General features: G+C 40.4%; 1 protein-coding gene across 1 annotated transcript in view; it reads right to left on the reverse strand.

Annotated features, from left to right (window-relative positions):
• Positions 1-13,982, reverse strand: part of CHMP3 (charged multivesicular body protein 3) — a 38,403-nt gene that overhangs the window by 14,357 nt on the left and 10,064 nt on the right. Inside the window, exons 2-3 of the mRNA XM_055122756.1 lie at positions 12,684-12,744; positions 5,959-6,138 (exon numbers count right to left, since the gene is read on the reverse strand). Of these exons, the coding sequence (XP_054978731.1) occupies positions 5,959-6,138; positions 12,684-12,744 (241 nt within the window). The remainder of the gene's footprint in view (positions 1-5,958; positions 6,139-12,683; positions 12,745-13,982) is intronic.

Genomic DNA, 13,982 nt, shown 5'->3' on the forward strand with positions numbered 1-13,982 from the left:
CAAGGCAAATGCCCTACCCGCTGTACTACTGCTCCAGCCCCATACTTTGAAAACCTACTTTCAAGTGTTCCAATCCAAGCACAGAAGGAAAGTCCCCAGCAGCCATCGAGGAGCAGCACTGCCTGGTCAGGCCTGCCCTCTTCACTGTCTGCACCTAGATGCAGGCTAAACACCTCTCTAGACGCTGTCCCACTACCCCCAGGACTTAAGAGTTCTCATTTTCTCTGCCACAAAGACCATTACTATGGCTTAGCAACCAGGCCTGCCTGCTTCACCGTTGTTGTTTTTTTTATGGCAAAATTTGCATAACCAATTGTTGTGTAACTATCACCAACCATTCATCCCCACCCCAGCTGAAGTTCTCTGCCTATTAAACTTTTAGCTTCCTATTTCCAGGTCCCTGACAGTGACCACTCTATAAATCTATTTTATCCACCTCATAGAAGATGAATCATACAGTATATGCACTTCTCTGATGGACGTATTCCATTTAGCATCAAGATTTATTCATGCTATAATGCGCAACAATTTCATATCCTATCATGTATGAAGACTGCCTTTCATTTATCCATTCAAGCTTCAACAGACACCTGCTATTACCTTTTCTTATTGTAAATAAGGCTATAAACATGCAAGTATCTATATGTTCCTGACTTCAAGTCTTGTGTGTGTACCCAGAAGTGAAATCAATGAACCACATGGTAATTCTACTTCCTGCTCCACCTTTCAACTTCTTTCCTTTCTCCCTCAATCAAAACAAATTCTTCATCTGTCTAATTCTGCAAGAAGCTGCTATCAAAAGCTGTCATTTGCTAATCATCATGATATATTAATAGCTGACAGGCTTAACTCATTACCTCTTGGTACTCTTGCCAAACTGAATCACATGCTGTTTGCTGAGCACAGCCAGAAACATTTCACCTGTGCCTTAGTGCACCTTAGCCCTTCTACTCAGGTGCCTCCCTGGCGCTCCCTAAATAACTCCCTAAATGACTTTCATCCCAACTCCCACAGCACTTCATTTGCACCTCAAGAGCACCTCAATGTAACTTATCGCTAGGAATCCTTGATCTCCCATTGGCTGTAAAACTATTTTCTTCACCTCCCCACTCATCTTCCCCCATGCTCTCAGGCACCCCGACCTCTCACACATCTGTGTTTTGAGTGCACAGTTCTTTTCAGCCCCAGGTCCTGCACACACACTAGTATCTGGGTAGAAAACAAACCCACCCTCCACAAACAAAACTCACCCTTCTATAGTTATCAATGGTGTCTGAGGAAAGCCATTAAATGCATTATTTTTTTCTTTTTGGGTCATAAAAGTAACACAGGGGTTGCACAGGGGTCACTCCTGGCTCATGCACTCAGAAATTACTCCTGGCGGTGCTCGGGGGACCATATGGGATGCTGGGAACTGAACCCGGGTAGGCCGCATGCAAGACAAACGCCCTACCCGCTGTGCTAAAATGCTCCAGTCCCAACTGCATTTTCTCTATCACGCTTATCAGACGTTGAAAACTGGAAAAATCCATTTACTTTTTACGTTATTTTATTACACCATTTTAAATTTTTATCAGATCTGTTTTTTTTTTTTTGGGTTTTGGAGCCTGGGGGAGTTGATTTTATGGGACCACACCCATCAGTGCTCATGGTTTACTCCTGGCTCTGTGCTCACAGATCATTTCTGGCGGGCTCAGGGGACCTGAATGCAAAGTCAACACCCTACACACAGTGTTATTGCACCAGTCCTAAGTGTATGTTTATTCGCTTTTTACGCCATATCTAGAAAGCACCTGTAAGATTTACCATCTCATCCTGAGTGCCCCTCAATATCTGGTACACAACAGAAGCTAAAAGAAATACATTTGTTAAATTAGTTAACATTCTGCTATTTGTACCTCAGTCTATCTGCCTGAGAAGATTGGGAATGGTCTCACGAAACTTCCATAGCCTTCCCCAATCGACCCTCATCGCTCTTTTTCCCTCCTTCTCTCCCAATAAAGAAGGGAGGGAGGGGTGGTGTGCAGGGGACAGTAGGAGGAGTTCTGAGAAACTGCAAGGGGCCTGGAGGGAGCACTCAGTGGGCTGGAGCACGAGCTGCACATGGGAAGCCCAGGCTCAATCCACTGCATGACATGGTCCTTCAGCCACGACCAGGAATGTCTCCCCAGCACTGAGAGCAGTCCCTGAATGCTGGTGGAGGTGGTCTTAGAACAAAACAGAAGAAAAACAGAAGAACACAAGAATCACAAGAATATTTCAAAAAAGAGACAAGGGGAAAAAAGATTTGATAAAAAATGATATTGCATTCCTAAAATAAGAACAGCATGATATCTCTATATGGGGCTTGAGGTTTTTGGGTTTCGGTTTTTTGGTTGGTTTTCGTTTTAATTTTTTTTTTTTTGGGGGGGGCTTCTGGGTCATACCCAGTGATGTGATGCTGGCTCTACACTCAGGAATGACTCCTGGCGGTGCTCAGGGGACCATATGGGATGCTGGGAATGGAACCCAGGTCAGCTGCGTGCAAGGCAAATGCCCTACCCACTGTACTATCACTCTGGTCCCTACGTAGGTTTTTTTAAATTAAAAAAAAAAAAAACTATTGGAAACAATTCTTGTACATTGAGATGGCCAAAATAAAGAGTTCAACAGAAAAGGGAAATAAAGTTGAGGAAATTTCTCAGTAAACAACAGAGATAAAAATGATGATGGTTAAAAAAAAATGATGTAATAATAATATTCAGAACCTACATTTCTAACAACTACAATGCTAACAACCACAGAAACATTGAATGAAGCCTCACAACCACCCTAGGAAAAAAGTGCTATTGCTATTTTCAAAATACAGCAAAAGAAAAGAAACTAAAGGATACATATAAAAAATGTAAAAACTAAAATATTTTCTTCTTCCTTTTTTAGAATATAAACTAGAGTGGAAAGGAAAGGAACACATGGACAAAAACAAAACAAAACAAAACAAAAACCCAAAACAGTGATCCCTGAGCACGGCCAACTGTGGCCAAAATACCAATATGTATCCTAGATGGCCCCAAACCTGGGAAGTTAATGAGGACAGAAAGACCAACCAAAAGTTTTGTATAGACATACTGTAGCCATTAAGATAAGAGTGGAGAAAATACCCATACTCTTACATCATAAATTCAGATCTAAAGATAAAAACTTAGGAATTAACAATATTAAAAGAGAAATAGGTGTGGCTGGGATTGGAGGTGAAGCTGCTCCTTTGCACACAGTCGACTCTGGTTCAATTCAAGGCACTGAATAGGTTCCCTGAGTAAAGAGCCAGGTGTAAGCTCTGAATACACCCCAAAGCCTGAATAAATAAAGGAAAGGATTGGATGAGATCATCTGAGGCAAAATGTGAAGACAGAAGAGAAACAATCTATAACAAAGACCTAGAGGACTTCAACATTTAAAAATCTGAGTAGATCTTTTACAATTCAGTTGTGATCCAATCACACTGTCACATATGTTTGAAACAACATGTTATACATATAAGAATAATAGCCTTTTACTTATATGCAATTCAGAAAATGCTTCTGTTATATTTACTACAAAAAGGACATACTGTCATTGCCATCCCATTGCTCATTGATTTGCTCGAGCGGGCACCAGTAATGTCTCCACTGTGAGACCTGTTGTTACTGTGTTTGGCATATCGAATACGCCATGGGTAGCTTGCCAGGCACCGCCATGCGGACGAGATACTCTGGGTACCTTGCCGGGCTCTCCAAGAGGAGCAGAGGAATCAAACCTGGTTTGGCCGAGTGTAAGGCAAATGCCCTACTCACTGTGCTATCGCTCCAGCCCACAAAAAGGACATACAGTGGAAGAAAATTTTTTTTTCACATAGATAAGTCTGACAAAAGTACTGGTATAAAACAGTAAAAAATAATTCTCGAGGCTGGAGCAATAGTACAGCAGGTAGGACGTTTACCTTGCATGTAGCCAGCCCAGGTTCAATCCCCGGCATCTCATATGGTTCCCTGAATATCACCAGAGGTAATTCCTGAGTGCAGAGCCAGGAGTAATCCCTGAGCATCGCCAGGTGGACCCAAAAAGCCAAAAAAAAAAAACAAACCACTCATCTATCATCAAGGGAACTATAAGGTAGTAAAGCCTTTTTGGAGAACAATTTTCAAATTCTGGGAAAACATAACCCAAGCTTCTTTTTTCCCCTCCTGGCTCTTGAGCCACACCCAGCTGTGCTTAGATCTTACTCCTGCTCTGTGCTCAGGGGTCACTCCTGGCAGGCTCAGGGGAAGCTACATGGTGCCAGGAATCAAACCCAAGTCAGCCACATGCAAGGCAAGAACCTTACCTGCTATACTATCATTCCAGCCCAATCCAAGCTATTTTTAACCTAACATTTCTACGTTTAGAATATATGTGTCCTAAACCAGAAATGGGGAATTTTTTTCCTGCCAAGGCTATTTGGATATTTATCAGCATCATTTGTGGGGCATACAATATAAGTAAACAGGCCACAGGCAGCTAACAAAAAACATGTATCTGTCCTGTGATGTCCCAGAGCAAGCCCACAGGGTTTCGAGGACAGATGTTCCCCAGCCCTGTCTGAGAGAAACCTGGCTAGGGATGAAGCCAGTACAGTGTGCCTTGCATGTTATCACAGCAACACACAAACACACAGACACACAGACACACAGACACACAGACACACAGACACACACACACACACACACACACACACACCCTACACACCCCTTTATGTGTCTGCCATTTTTTTATACAAAAAAAATTCCTAGCAACACTATTAGTAACAGAAAAAGCTCCAACAGTCTAAATGTCCTTTAATGAGGGAAAAGAAAAATAAAATCTGATACTCTCATTCAGTAGCTAAAAATATACCAAGGGTATCTTTTAAAAACAACAATTGTAAGTGGGGGAAAAAAGTATATATAGTATAGTACCATTTATGCAAATTGGGCGGTCCTCATCCGTTGGTTCCCAGGGGCCCTTCTTTGAGGTACTCAGGGGACTGCATGTACCTCAGTGCCAGGAATTTGAATCAGTTTACAGTCACATACAAGCCAAGTGCTTGAACATTCTGTACTATCTCTCCAGCCCCATTTATGCAAATTTTAAGATTCATTATAGTAACCTCTGGAGTGGCTGAAGGAAAAGGAAAAGGAAATGGCTTCAGCTTTGGTAATATGGCTCCATTTCTTTTATAATATGAAAACTAATGCAAATATAACAAAATGTCAGATGTCTCTGATTTCAGATTACAGCTTCCTAAGTAGATACATCTCTATTACTCTGTGCAATTTTATCTCTGCAACTAAAGAAAAGAGATTGTGAATACAGTGCTTTATTCATAGAGGGGAAAGGGCCAAATAAGCAATATGTTTTCTGATGCTGATTCAGTAAACAAAGTACTAAAAAAGAATTTTAATAACTTTCTCATGGTCAACTGAACATGCATATTTTCAACATGCTGCAGGAAAAAAACAAAATAAATATGAAACATTAATGCTGGCTACAAAAGGCAAGAGTATTTACCTGAGCTTTCAAAGTAACAGAAAAGATTAAGTTATTTCTTCAAGGTACTGTTCATATGCTTCTTCAAAAGACATCTATTTAAGCAATATACTTAATATTTAGAGAGTCGCAGTAATTTTACCACTTTAGGCTCAAATAATAGTTTTTAAAATTTAAGAAGATGGGTTAGAGTAACAGTACAATGGTTAAGGTACTTGCCTTGCATGAGCCCAACCTGAGTTCTCTCCCCAGCACCTCATATGGTCAGTCCCCTGAGCCTGCCAGAAGTGATACCTGAGTGCAGAGCCAGGAGTAAGCTCTGAGCACCACTGGGCATGGTCCCCAAAATCCAAAAAAGTAAAAAAGTACAGAAGATGGAATACAAGCAACAGTCATAGCCTGCAGTCTGTGAGCTTCAAGGTGATGGCATCTTACCTAGCTGGTTCTTCATTCCCATGAGCACGGAGTTCATGTGCGCTCTGGAGGCATAGAGTTTGCTCACTGCTTTTCTTGACCTGATCATCTCCTTAGCCAGAACCACACAAACATCCTTCTGACCCTTCTTGGCAGCATCTTTCACAGATCGTTTTACTTTTTCTTCTTCTCTTTGGATATCTGAATTTACCACAAAACAGCAAAAATTAGGGTACTATTTTAATTGGTATTTACATAGTCTGTTAAATGAAAAACAGAGGAAAGAATATGTACACAATAAAAATTACTAATGCAGTGGGTAGTGATTATTTCCAGAAAACATTAAAATAATATAAAAGTTAAAAAAAAAAAAAGTCCTGGGCCATAGCAATAGTACAGAGGGTAGGGTCTTTGCTTTACAAGTGGCAGGTTTAGGTTTGATCCCTGGTATCCCATATGGTTCCCTGAGCCCACCAGAGTGATCCCTGAGCACAAAGCCAGTAGTAATCCCTGAGTATTGCCGGGTGTGTCTCAAACACACCCCCAAAAATTCGGGGCTGAAGCTATAGTACAGCGGGTAGGGCGTTTGCATTGCACATGGCCGACCCAGGTTCGATTCCCAGCATCCCATATGGCCCCCCGAGCACCACCAGAAGTGATTCCTGAGTGCAGAGCCAGGAGTCAGCCCTGAGCATCGCCGGGTGTGGCCCAAAAAGCAAAAAAAAAAAAGTCTTAATTCATTCCAGCATCAACCCTAATGTCAAAGCCCTAAATCTCATCTTAGTCTTACCTAAATGAGATCTGGTTAACACTTGTGGTATAACTCATCCTGCAGAGACCTCTGCGGTCATAAACCCTATGAAATTAAGCAAGTTACGCACTGCCACAGTTTAGGGAGGGCAGGCCCAGGACAGTCATTCCCATTCCAATAGGGAGAAATGGGGAAAAATAAAAACAGAAAAGAGTAAGACCCAAAGCATCTAAAACCTAGCAAGCACACTCTGAAATCTTCGAATAATCTCTGACCACCAACTGCTGGTGTCTGTGGGCCCCACCCGGTCTGAACATCGGCTGCTGGGTAAGTCACATTGCTCCTCCAAACTCATGTAACAGAGCACTCGGTACAATAGCTAAGATCTGGAATCAATCTAAGTGTCCAATAATAGATGAATTAGATTATGAAGATGTGGTATATACACACAATGGAATATACTATGCAACTGCAAGGAAAAATGAAATGATGCAATTTGCTGCAAAACAGCTGAAACTGGAAGTACCATGGTGTGTAAAAGTAAGCCAGAAGGAGGAAGACAAACACAAGACATTCTCACTTATCTGTGAAATACAGAATACTGTATGAGGAAATGTCTTGTAGTAAAAGGGGGATGCTTAGATTATCCTTGACCCCAGTGTTTAGAAAGGAGACAGAGAAGGAAAGAAATCAAGGGGAGATGAAGAGAACAAGATTCAGTTATACCAGGGATATGAGTGAGGGATATAGCCATACACCCAACATAACAGATTCAACAGAACAGTAAACATGAGATCTACGCAGCAGCCACTGAAACTCTGTAATGTGCCTGTCAAGTAGACAGGCAGTGGCGGAGTGGGAGTTGGGATAGGGAGCTTCCCTCCACCTGGAAACAAGGTGGAGGGAAGCTGACACTGGTATAGGGATCGTGTTGAACTATTGTATGCCTAAAATACAGTATCAGTAACATTGTAAATTATGGCTCTTTAAAATAAAAATTTACACATCCCAAAAAACAAAAGCAACCGCTGTTGGCGTGGATGTGGGGAGAAAGGGACTCTCCTTCACTGCTGGTGGGAATGCCGACTGGTTCAGCCCTTTTGGAAAACAATATGGATGATCCTCAAAAAGTTAGAAATTGAGCTTCCATTTGACCCAGCAATACCACTCCTGGGAATATATCCTGGAGAGGCAAAAACGTATAGTAAAGATGACATCTGCATTTCTATGTTCATTGCAGCACTGTTTACAACAGCCACAATCTGGAAAAAAACAGAGTGCCCAAAAACAGATGACTGGTTAAAGAAACTCTGGTACATCTACACAATGGAATACTATGTAGCTGCCAGAAAACATGAAGTCATGAAATTTGCATATAAGTGGATCAAAATAGAAAATATGTTGAGTGAAATGAGTCAGAAAGAAAGAGACAGACATAGAAAGATTGCACTCATATGTGGAATATAAAGTAGTTGAGAGGTACAAGCTTGCAATGATGCAATTTCTCGCAGATATTTCTCTGGACTTAGTTACTAAAATACTAAAATACAGAAACCCAAAATCGTGCAGCCGCTAGTGCGGCTGCTCAACCTCATATCTCTTCATTCTCAGCAATAGAAAACAAATGATTAAATGCTTCCTTTTCAGCAGGTCCGACTTTAGGGGGGGAGTTTTTTGTTGAAATATTGAATGTAATCAAAGTAAAGTGAAAGTAAAGTGAAATTTATCAGTTACACATGCGGGGTGGGGGGCTGGGGTGGTGGGGGATGGGGGGAGGTATACTGTGATTCTTGGTGGTGGAATATGTGCACCGGTGAAAAGATGGGTGTTCAAGCATTATATAACTGAGACTTAAACCTTAAAGCTTTGTAACTTTCCACATGGTGATTCAATAAAAGAATAAATAAAAATAAATAAATAAAATAAAAATTTAAAAACTACATAAAAGGTTATCTCTATTTAATTTAGTTCATCTGTCTATACCACATAAGTGAAATCATAAGGTGCTCTGATCTTTACCATCTGGCATATTCACTAAATATGATACCTCTAGGACCATCAATGTTGTGAATGTTATTCTGTTGTTTGTATTACTTATTTCCTATTTATCTTCTGAGATAAATATATCCACCCATGAGAATGACTTATTAAAATTTGTTATTATAAGACTATTTGCTCCTTTAATTTTATCAAATTTTGTTTCATATATGGTGACTGGACTCCCAATAATTTTTTTTTTTTGGCTTTTGGGTCACACCCTGCAATGCACAGGGGTTACTCCTGGTTCATGCACTCAGGAATTACTCCTGGCAGTGCTTGGGGGACCATACGGGATGGTGGGAATCAAACCCAGGTTGGCCGCGTGCAAGGCAAACGCCCTATCCACTGTGCTATCTCTCCAGCCGCCCAACAATTTTTTTTAAAGAGTAAAAACATTACTTATATTTACTTACGTGTTTATCAGTTCCAGAATTCATTCTTTTGGGTAGGTCTAAGTTTGTATTGAGCACAATTTTCAGTGGGTTTTTAACTTTAACTAAGTTTCCTATACTGCAGCTCTACTGACAACAAAATTTCTTGGCTTTTTTATAAAACTAGTTTGCTTTCATATGGTATTTTCACTGGCTAACATGGGATTCTTTTTCTTTCACCACATTAAAGATGCTCTGGTTTATGTTTTACTGGTAAGAAAATGTTAAATTACTATTATTTTATTATTTTCTGGAGGGTTTCCCAAGTATTGCTCAAGGACAGAGGGGACACTCCCACAGATACTCAGTTAATCACTTTAGGCCAGTGGTTCGATGATGTGGTACTATTTGGATTCTGCAGTGCCAGGGACCACCTAGGCCACTCCAGGAGTACTCAAGGCACCTAAGGTCACTCCTGGCAATGCTCGGGGACCACCAGGGCCTATCAGTGCTGAGGAGGATATGTTATGTGGGGGTCAGGGCTTACTCCTGGCTATGCTCTCACAGGTCACTCCTGGTGGTGATGGAGGACTCTATGGGATGCCAGGGATCAAATCCAGGTCGTCCACATGCAATCCAAGCATGGTACCCCTGTACTATCTCTCCTGTCCCATGGTAGGACCCCTCTGCGATCTCTCATGAACGCCCAATTGTTCAACAAAGTTTCTTTTTGTTTTTGTTTTGTTTTGTTTTGCTTTGGGGGTCATACTCGGCGATGCACAGGGGTTCCTCCTGGCTCTGCACTCAGGAATTACTCCTGGCAGTGCTCGGGGGGACCATATGGGATGCTGGGAATCGAACCAGTGTCGGCCACGTGCAAGGCAAACTCCCTACCTGCTGTGCTATTGCTCCAACCCCCAAAGTTTCTTTACTGTGCCTGATTAATTAAAACTTTCTCAACTTTATGGAGGCTCCAAGAACTCTTTGGCTTATAGTTTCCAGGTACTTGTTCCAAAGTAATTACTGTTTATCAAGGAAGCTGACACTAATAATGGGACTGGTATTGGAACACCGTATGCCTGAAACTAAACTATGAATAACTGTAAATCAAGCTGCCTTAATTTTAGAAACTTTAAAAGAAAGCTTTTTAAGGATGGGAGATCAGGACAAAAACAGCACTCTACTTTTATTTCTCTTATCCCAGTGATCACAATCCCACATTGCCAAATGTCCAATGTCTAAAAATAAATGTTTCTGTGTTTTTCTCTAGTTTTTGCTTCTTGATGAGAGTTAAAGTGCCAGTTAAAAATCATACTTTCTCAGGGCTGGAGCAATAGCACAGCGGGTAGGGTCTTTGCCTTGCATGCAGCCGACTCGTGTTCAGTTCCCAGCATCCCATATGGTCCCCTGAGCACTGCCAGGGGTAATTCCCGAGTGCAGAGCCAGGAGTAACCCCTTTGCATAGCCAGGGTGCAGAGCCAGAAGCATACCCTGTGCATACCCAAAAAGAAAAAAAAAATCATACTTTCTCACATTCTTCATAGCGGAGAATTGGAACTCCCTCTTTAATTCATTTTTAAGAGATAATATTGTAAAACAAGGTATTAATTTTTCTCCAATCGTGAAACTGCTGAAAAACAAGTTTCAAAATTTATCATCTTTACAAGATGCAAGTTACCTTCATTTTAGATATCCTATTTTGGGGACGGGGCTTGACCTATATCTGGGGGCTACTTCTGGCTCTGGAGATTTAACCACAACTGCCTAGTCAAGTGCAAGGAAAGTGCCTTACCTCCTGAACCATCTCTCCAGTCCCAAGTGGAATTTTTAAGTGGAATTCAACAATAATAAAACTGATTTAGTGTAGGATAACATTGGGTTTGTCCTTTCAGCCTTGCCGCAGGGTACTTAGTTTACCTTAAAGCAATGTCCTTTCTGTATGGACACAGGAAGACAGTTAATATTGTAACTTGGGAACTGATTGACTCCAATAATATTTACTCCTGGGTATCTGCTTTCTCAATTCAGTTGCCCTTAGTTCCTAGCACCCCAAAAGTAGGGTCCCAACAAGGGATGGAATGGACCCAGGGCAAGCTGTGACCTACCTTGGCATCAAAGTGGGCCAGGCCAAAGCGCCACAATACTCAACTGTAAGTTGAGAGCATGGTCATAGACAAACGTTGTCATGATCCAAAAGTAAGGACGAGACTAGGACCCTGCTATGGTTAGGAAGACTAACCTGGCCTGAGGACTGTGGTCTAGAAAATGTAGTGAGATGTCCTCAGGAAGATCCAAACACTGATATATCTCTTACTGTGCTCACAGAGAATGACATTGCTAGAAATATTAGAAGTAAATTTACTATAACTATTTGAGTGGATTACTAGCTGAGGAAAGAAGAAAGTGACACACCCTTGTTTGGATCCCACCCTTGAGCAGATCTTCTAGTAATTTGGAGAAATCTCCTTAGATGAGACTTTGTTAATCTCCTGGAAGGAATAGTCTTACCCCTCTTTGTTGATTTGTTAATGTTCAACCCACCTTTGTGTCACCACCCTATGTGATTGCTATATAAACTAAGACTGTAGGAGAAGAGAGAAAACACAGAAGAAGAGAGAAGACACAGAAGCAGAAGAGAAGACACTAAAAGCAGAGCACAGGAGGAAGAGAATCAGGGAGCCATTGAAGCCAAAGCAGGGGAAAGAAAGAGCACAAAGCAAGTGAGAGTCAGAAGTGAAAGCAAATGGGGCTCCAGAGACGGAAGCAGAAGGGCTCCAGAGAGAGAGATCAGAAGAAGAGAGATCGGAAGAGACTAGAGGAGAGAGGACAGAGACAGAGAGAGGTCAGAAGAGAACAGAGGAGAGACTACAGGTGCCATTCTGTGGTTTGAGAGCACCAAACGCAAGTGGGGAGAGGGAGAGAGGGAGGGGGGGAGAGGGGGATAGGGGAAGGGGGGAAGAGAGAGAGAAAGAGAGAGAGAGAGAGAGAGAGAGAGAGAGAGAGAGAGAGAGAGCGCACCACCCTGAAAGCCTGCAAACACAACACATTATATCACCCCCTTCCGCACACGAAGTGCTTGTATTTTTTACAATTTAGGAATGCATTTTCCTCAATTTTATGCCCATGCTAAGATAAACAAACAATGAAAATAAAATTACATCCCTTATTTACACACAATGCATTAAATACTGGGGACATCACTAGTCCCCAGTAAATTGACACTGATAATAGGATTGGTGTTGGAACATTGTATGCCTGAAACTCAACTATGAGTAACTTTGTAAATCATCTGCCTTGATTTTTAAAATTTTTAGAAAGATTAAAAACCACTAATATATATAATATATATGAATATTTAATACTAATTCAATAAAATTACTCTTTTATATAAGTATAATTTTCTTTAGTTCTGATTAATATGCAAAAGTTCTTTGAATTATCTTTTTCTTGACAATGATCATATAGCAAAAATAATTAACGTTGTAATAAGATATGCTATATGTCAATATGTACATAAGGGTTTTTTTTATGAACATAAAATATAGCAAGAAGGTGAGAAACACAAATAAAAAATAGTAATTTACCTCTTATTTGCCTCTCAACGACTCTCATTTCCTTTCTGATCTTCAATGACCATTCATTGACCTGGGAAATTTTTTAGACAAAGAATTATAGATGAGAATCCAACATTCCTTTATCAGTGATTTTACAGGATTTTATATTATGCAATTATTCCAGGTACAATATAATGCCATTTTCATTTTTATTTTGGGGCCACACCTGGCAATGCTCAGGGGTTACTTCTGGCTCTGCACTTAGCAATTACTCCCAGAGGGCCTCGGGGGACCACACTGAATGCTGAGGGTTGAACCCAGGCTGACCGTTCGCAAGGCAAACTCCCTAACTGCTCACTGTAATAATGTAATTTTCAAATTAAGAATTTTAGAACCAAATTCTTTATTCTCTTTTTATTCATAATAAGAGAATTCCCAAGTTATAAATATTCTTATCTGAAAGCAGGCAGCAAGTACCTTTACACAAGTCCTCCAAGAGAATTCAAGGGCACAAATTTTAAGTACATCACAAGATTTTCAGCTTTACACACTTCAAAAACAGTTCAGCATGACATGAGAATTTACCATTTCCATCTCCCTTTTAATAATAATGCTTTTCATTTTATAAAATATATATTTTAATAGATATATATAACGACCCTGTAACCTAAGTCTCTATTACTATGACAGATTTTCCCAAGAGCAAAAAATTCTCTCCTTCAACTTGCCAGAAAAGCTTGAAGATCTTAGGAAACCTATTTACTCAATAGACCATCAATGAACCCAAATCATATTACATAGGGATGGTCAGTTCAGAGAGGTCTTTCATCAAAATTACCTACATTAGCAGCAAAAAATATTTTCATCACTTTTTATCACTATATTTTACCAATATTTAGGAAATTCCCAGGCTTCTGGGAACCTGTGGTCAAGGAAATACAAAGGCAACATACATCTGAAAAAATAAAAAAACATACTTTGGTCACCCACCTCAGAGACCAAATATATTTTTTTTGCATGTCACAATAAACTCTATACCTTCTCTCTTTTGCAAATTTCATTATTCTTATAGACTACATACTCTACAAGGTCTTTACTTATTCATTATGTCTTTGAACAAGGCCTGGTAAACAATGGGTGCTAAATTTAAGTGATATCATTGGGAAGAAATAATCACAAATGATTACATTTTTAAATTTTTTTTATTTTATAAAGTAGTTCAGAATATTTATATTACTTTTAATATTCAAAAACCAATCCACCACCATTACACCTTCCCACCACTGAATTTCGGATGTTTCCATCCCAAACCATAATCCCTGCCCCAAA

Source organism: Sorex araneus, chromosome X, assembly GCF_027595985.1.
Source record: "Sorex araneus isolate mSorAra2 chromosome X, mSorAra2.pri, whole genome shotgun sequence".
In the NCBI taxonomy this organism is placed as follows: domain Eukaryota; kingdom Metazoa; phylum Chordata; class Mammalia; order Eulipotyphla; family Soricidae; genus Sorex; species Sorex araneus.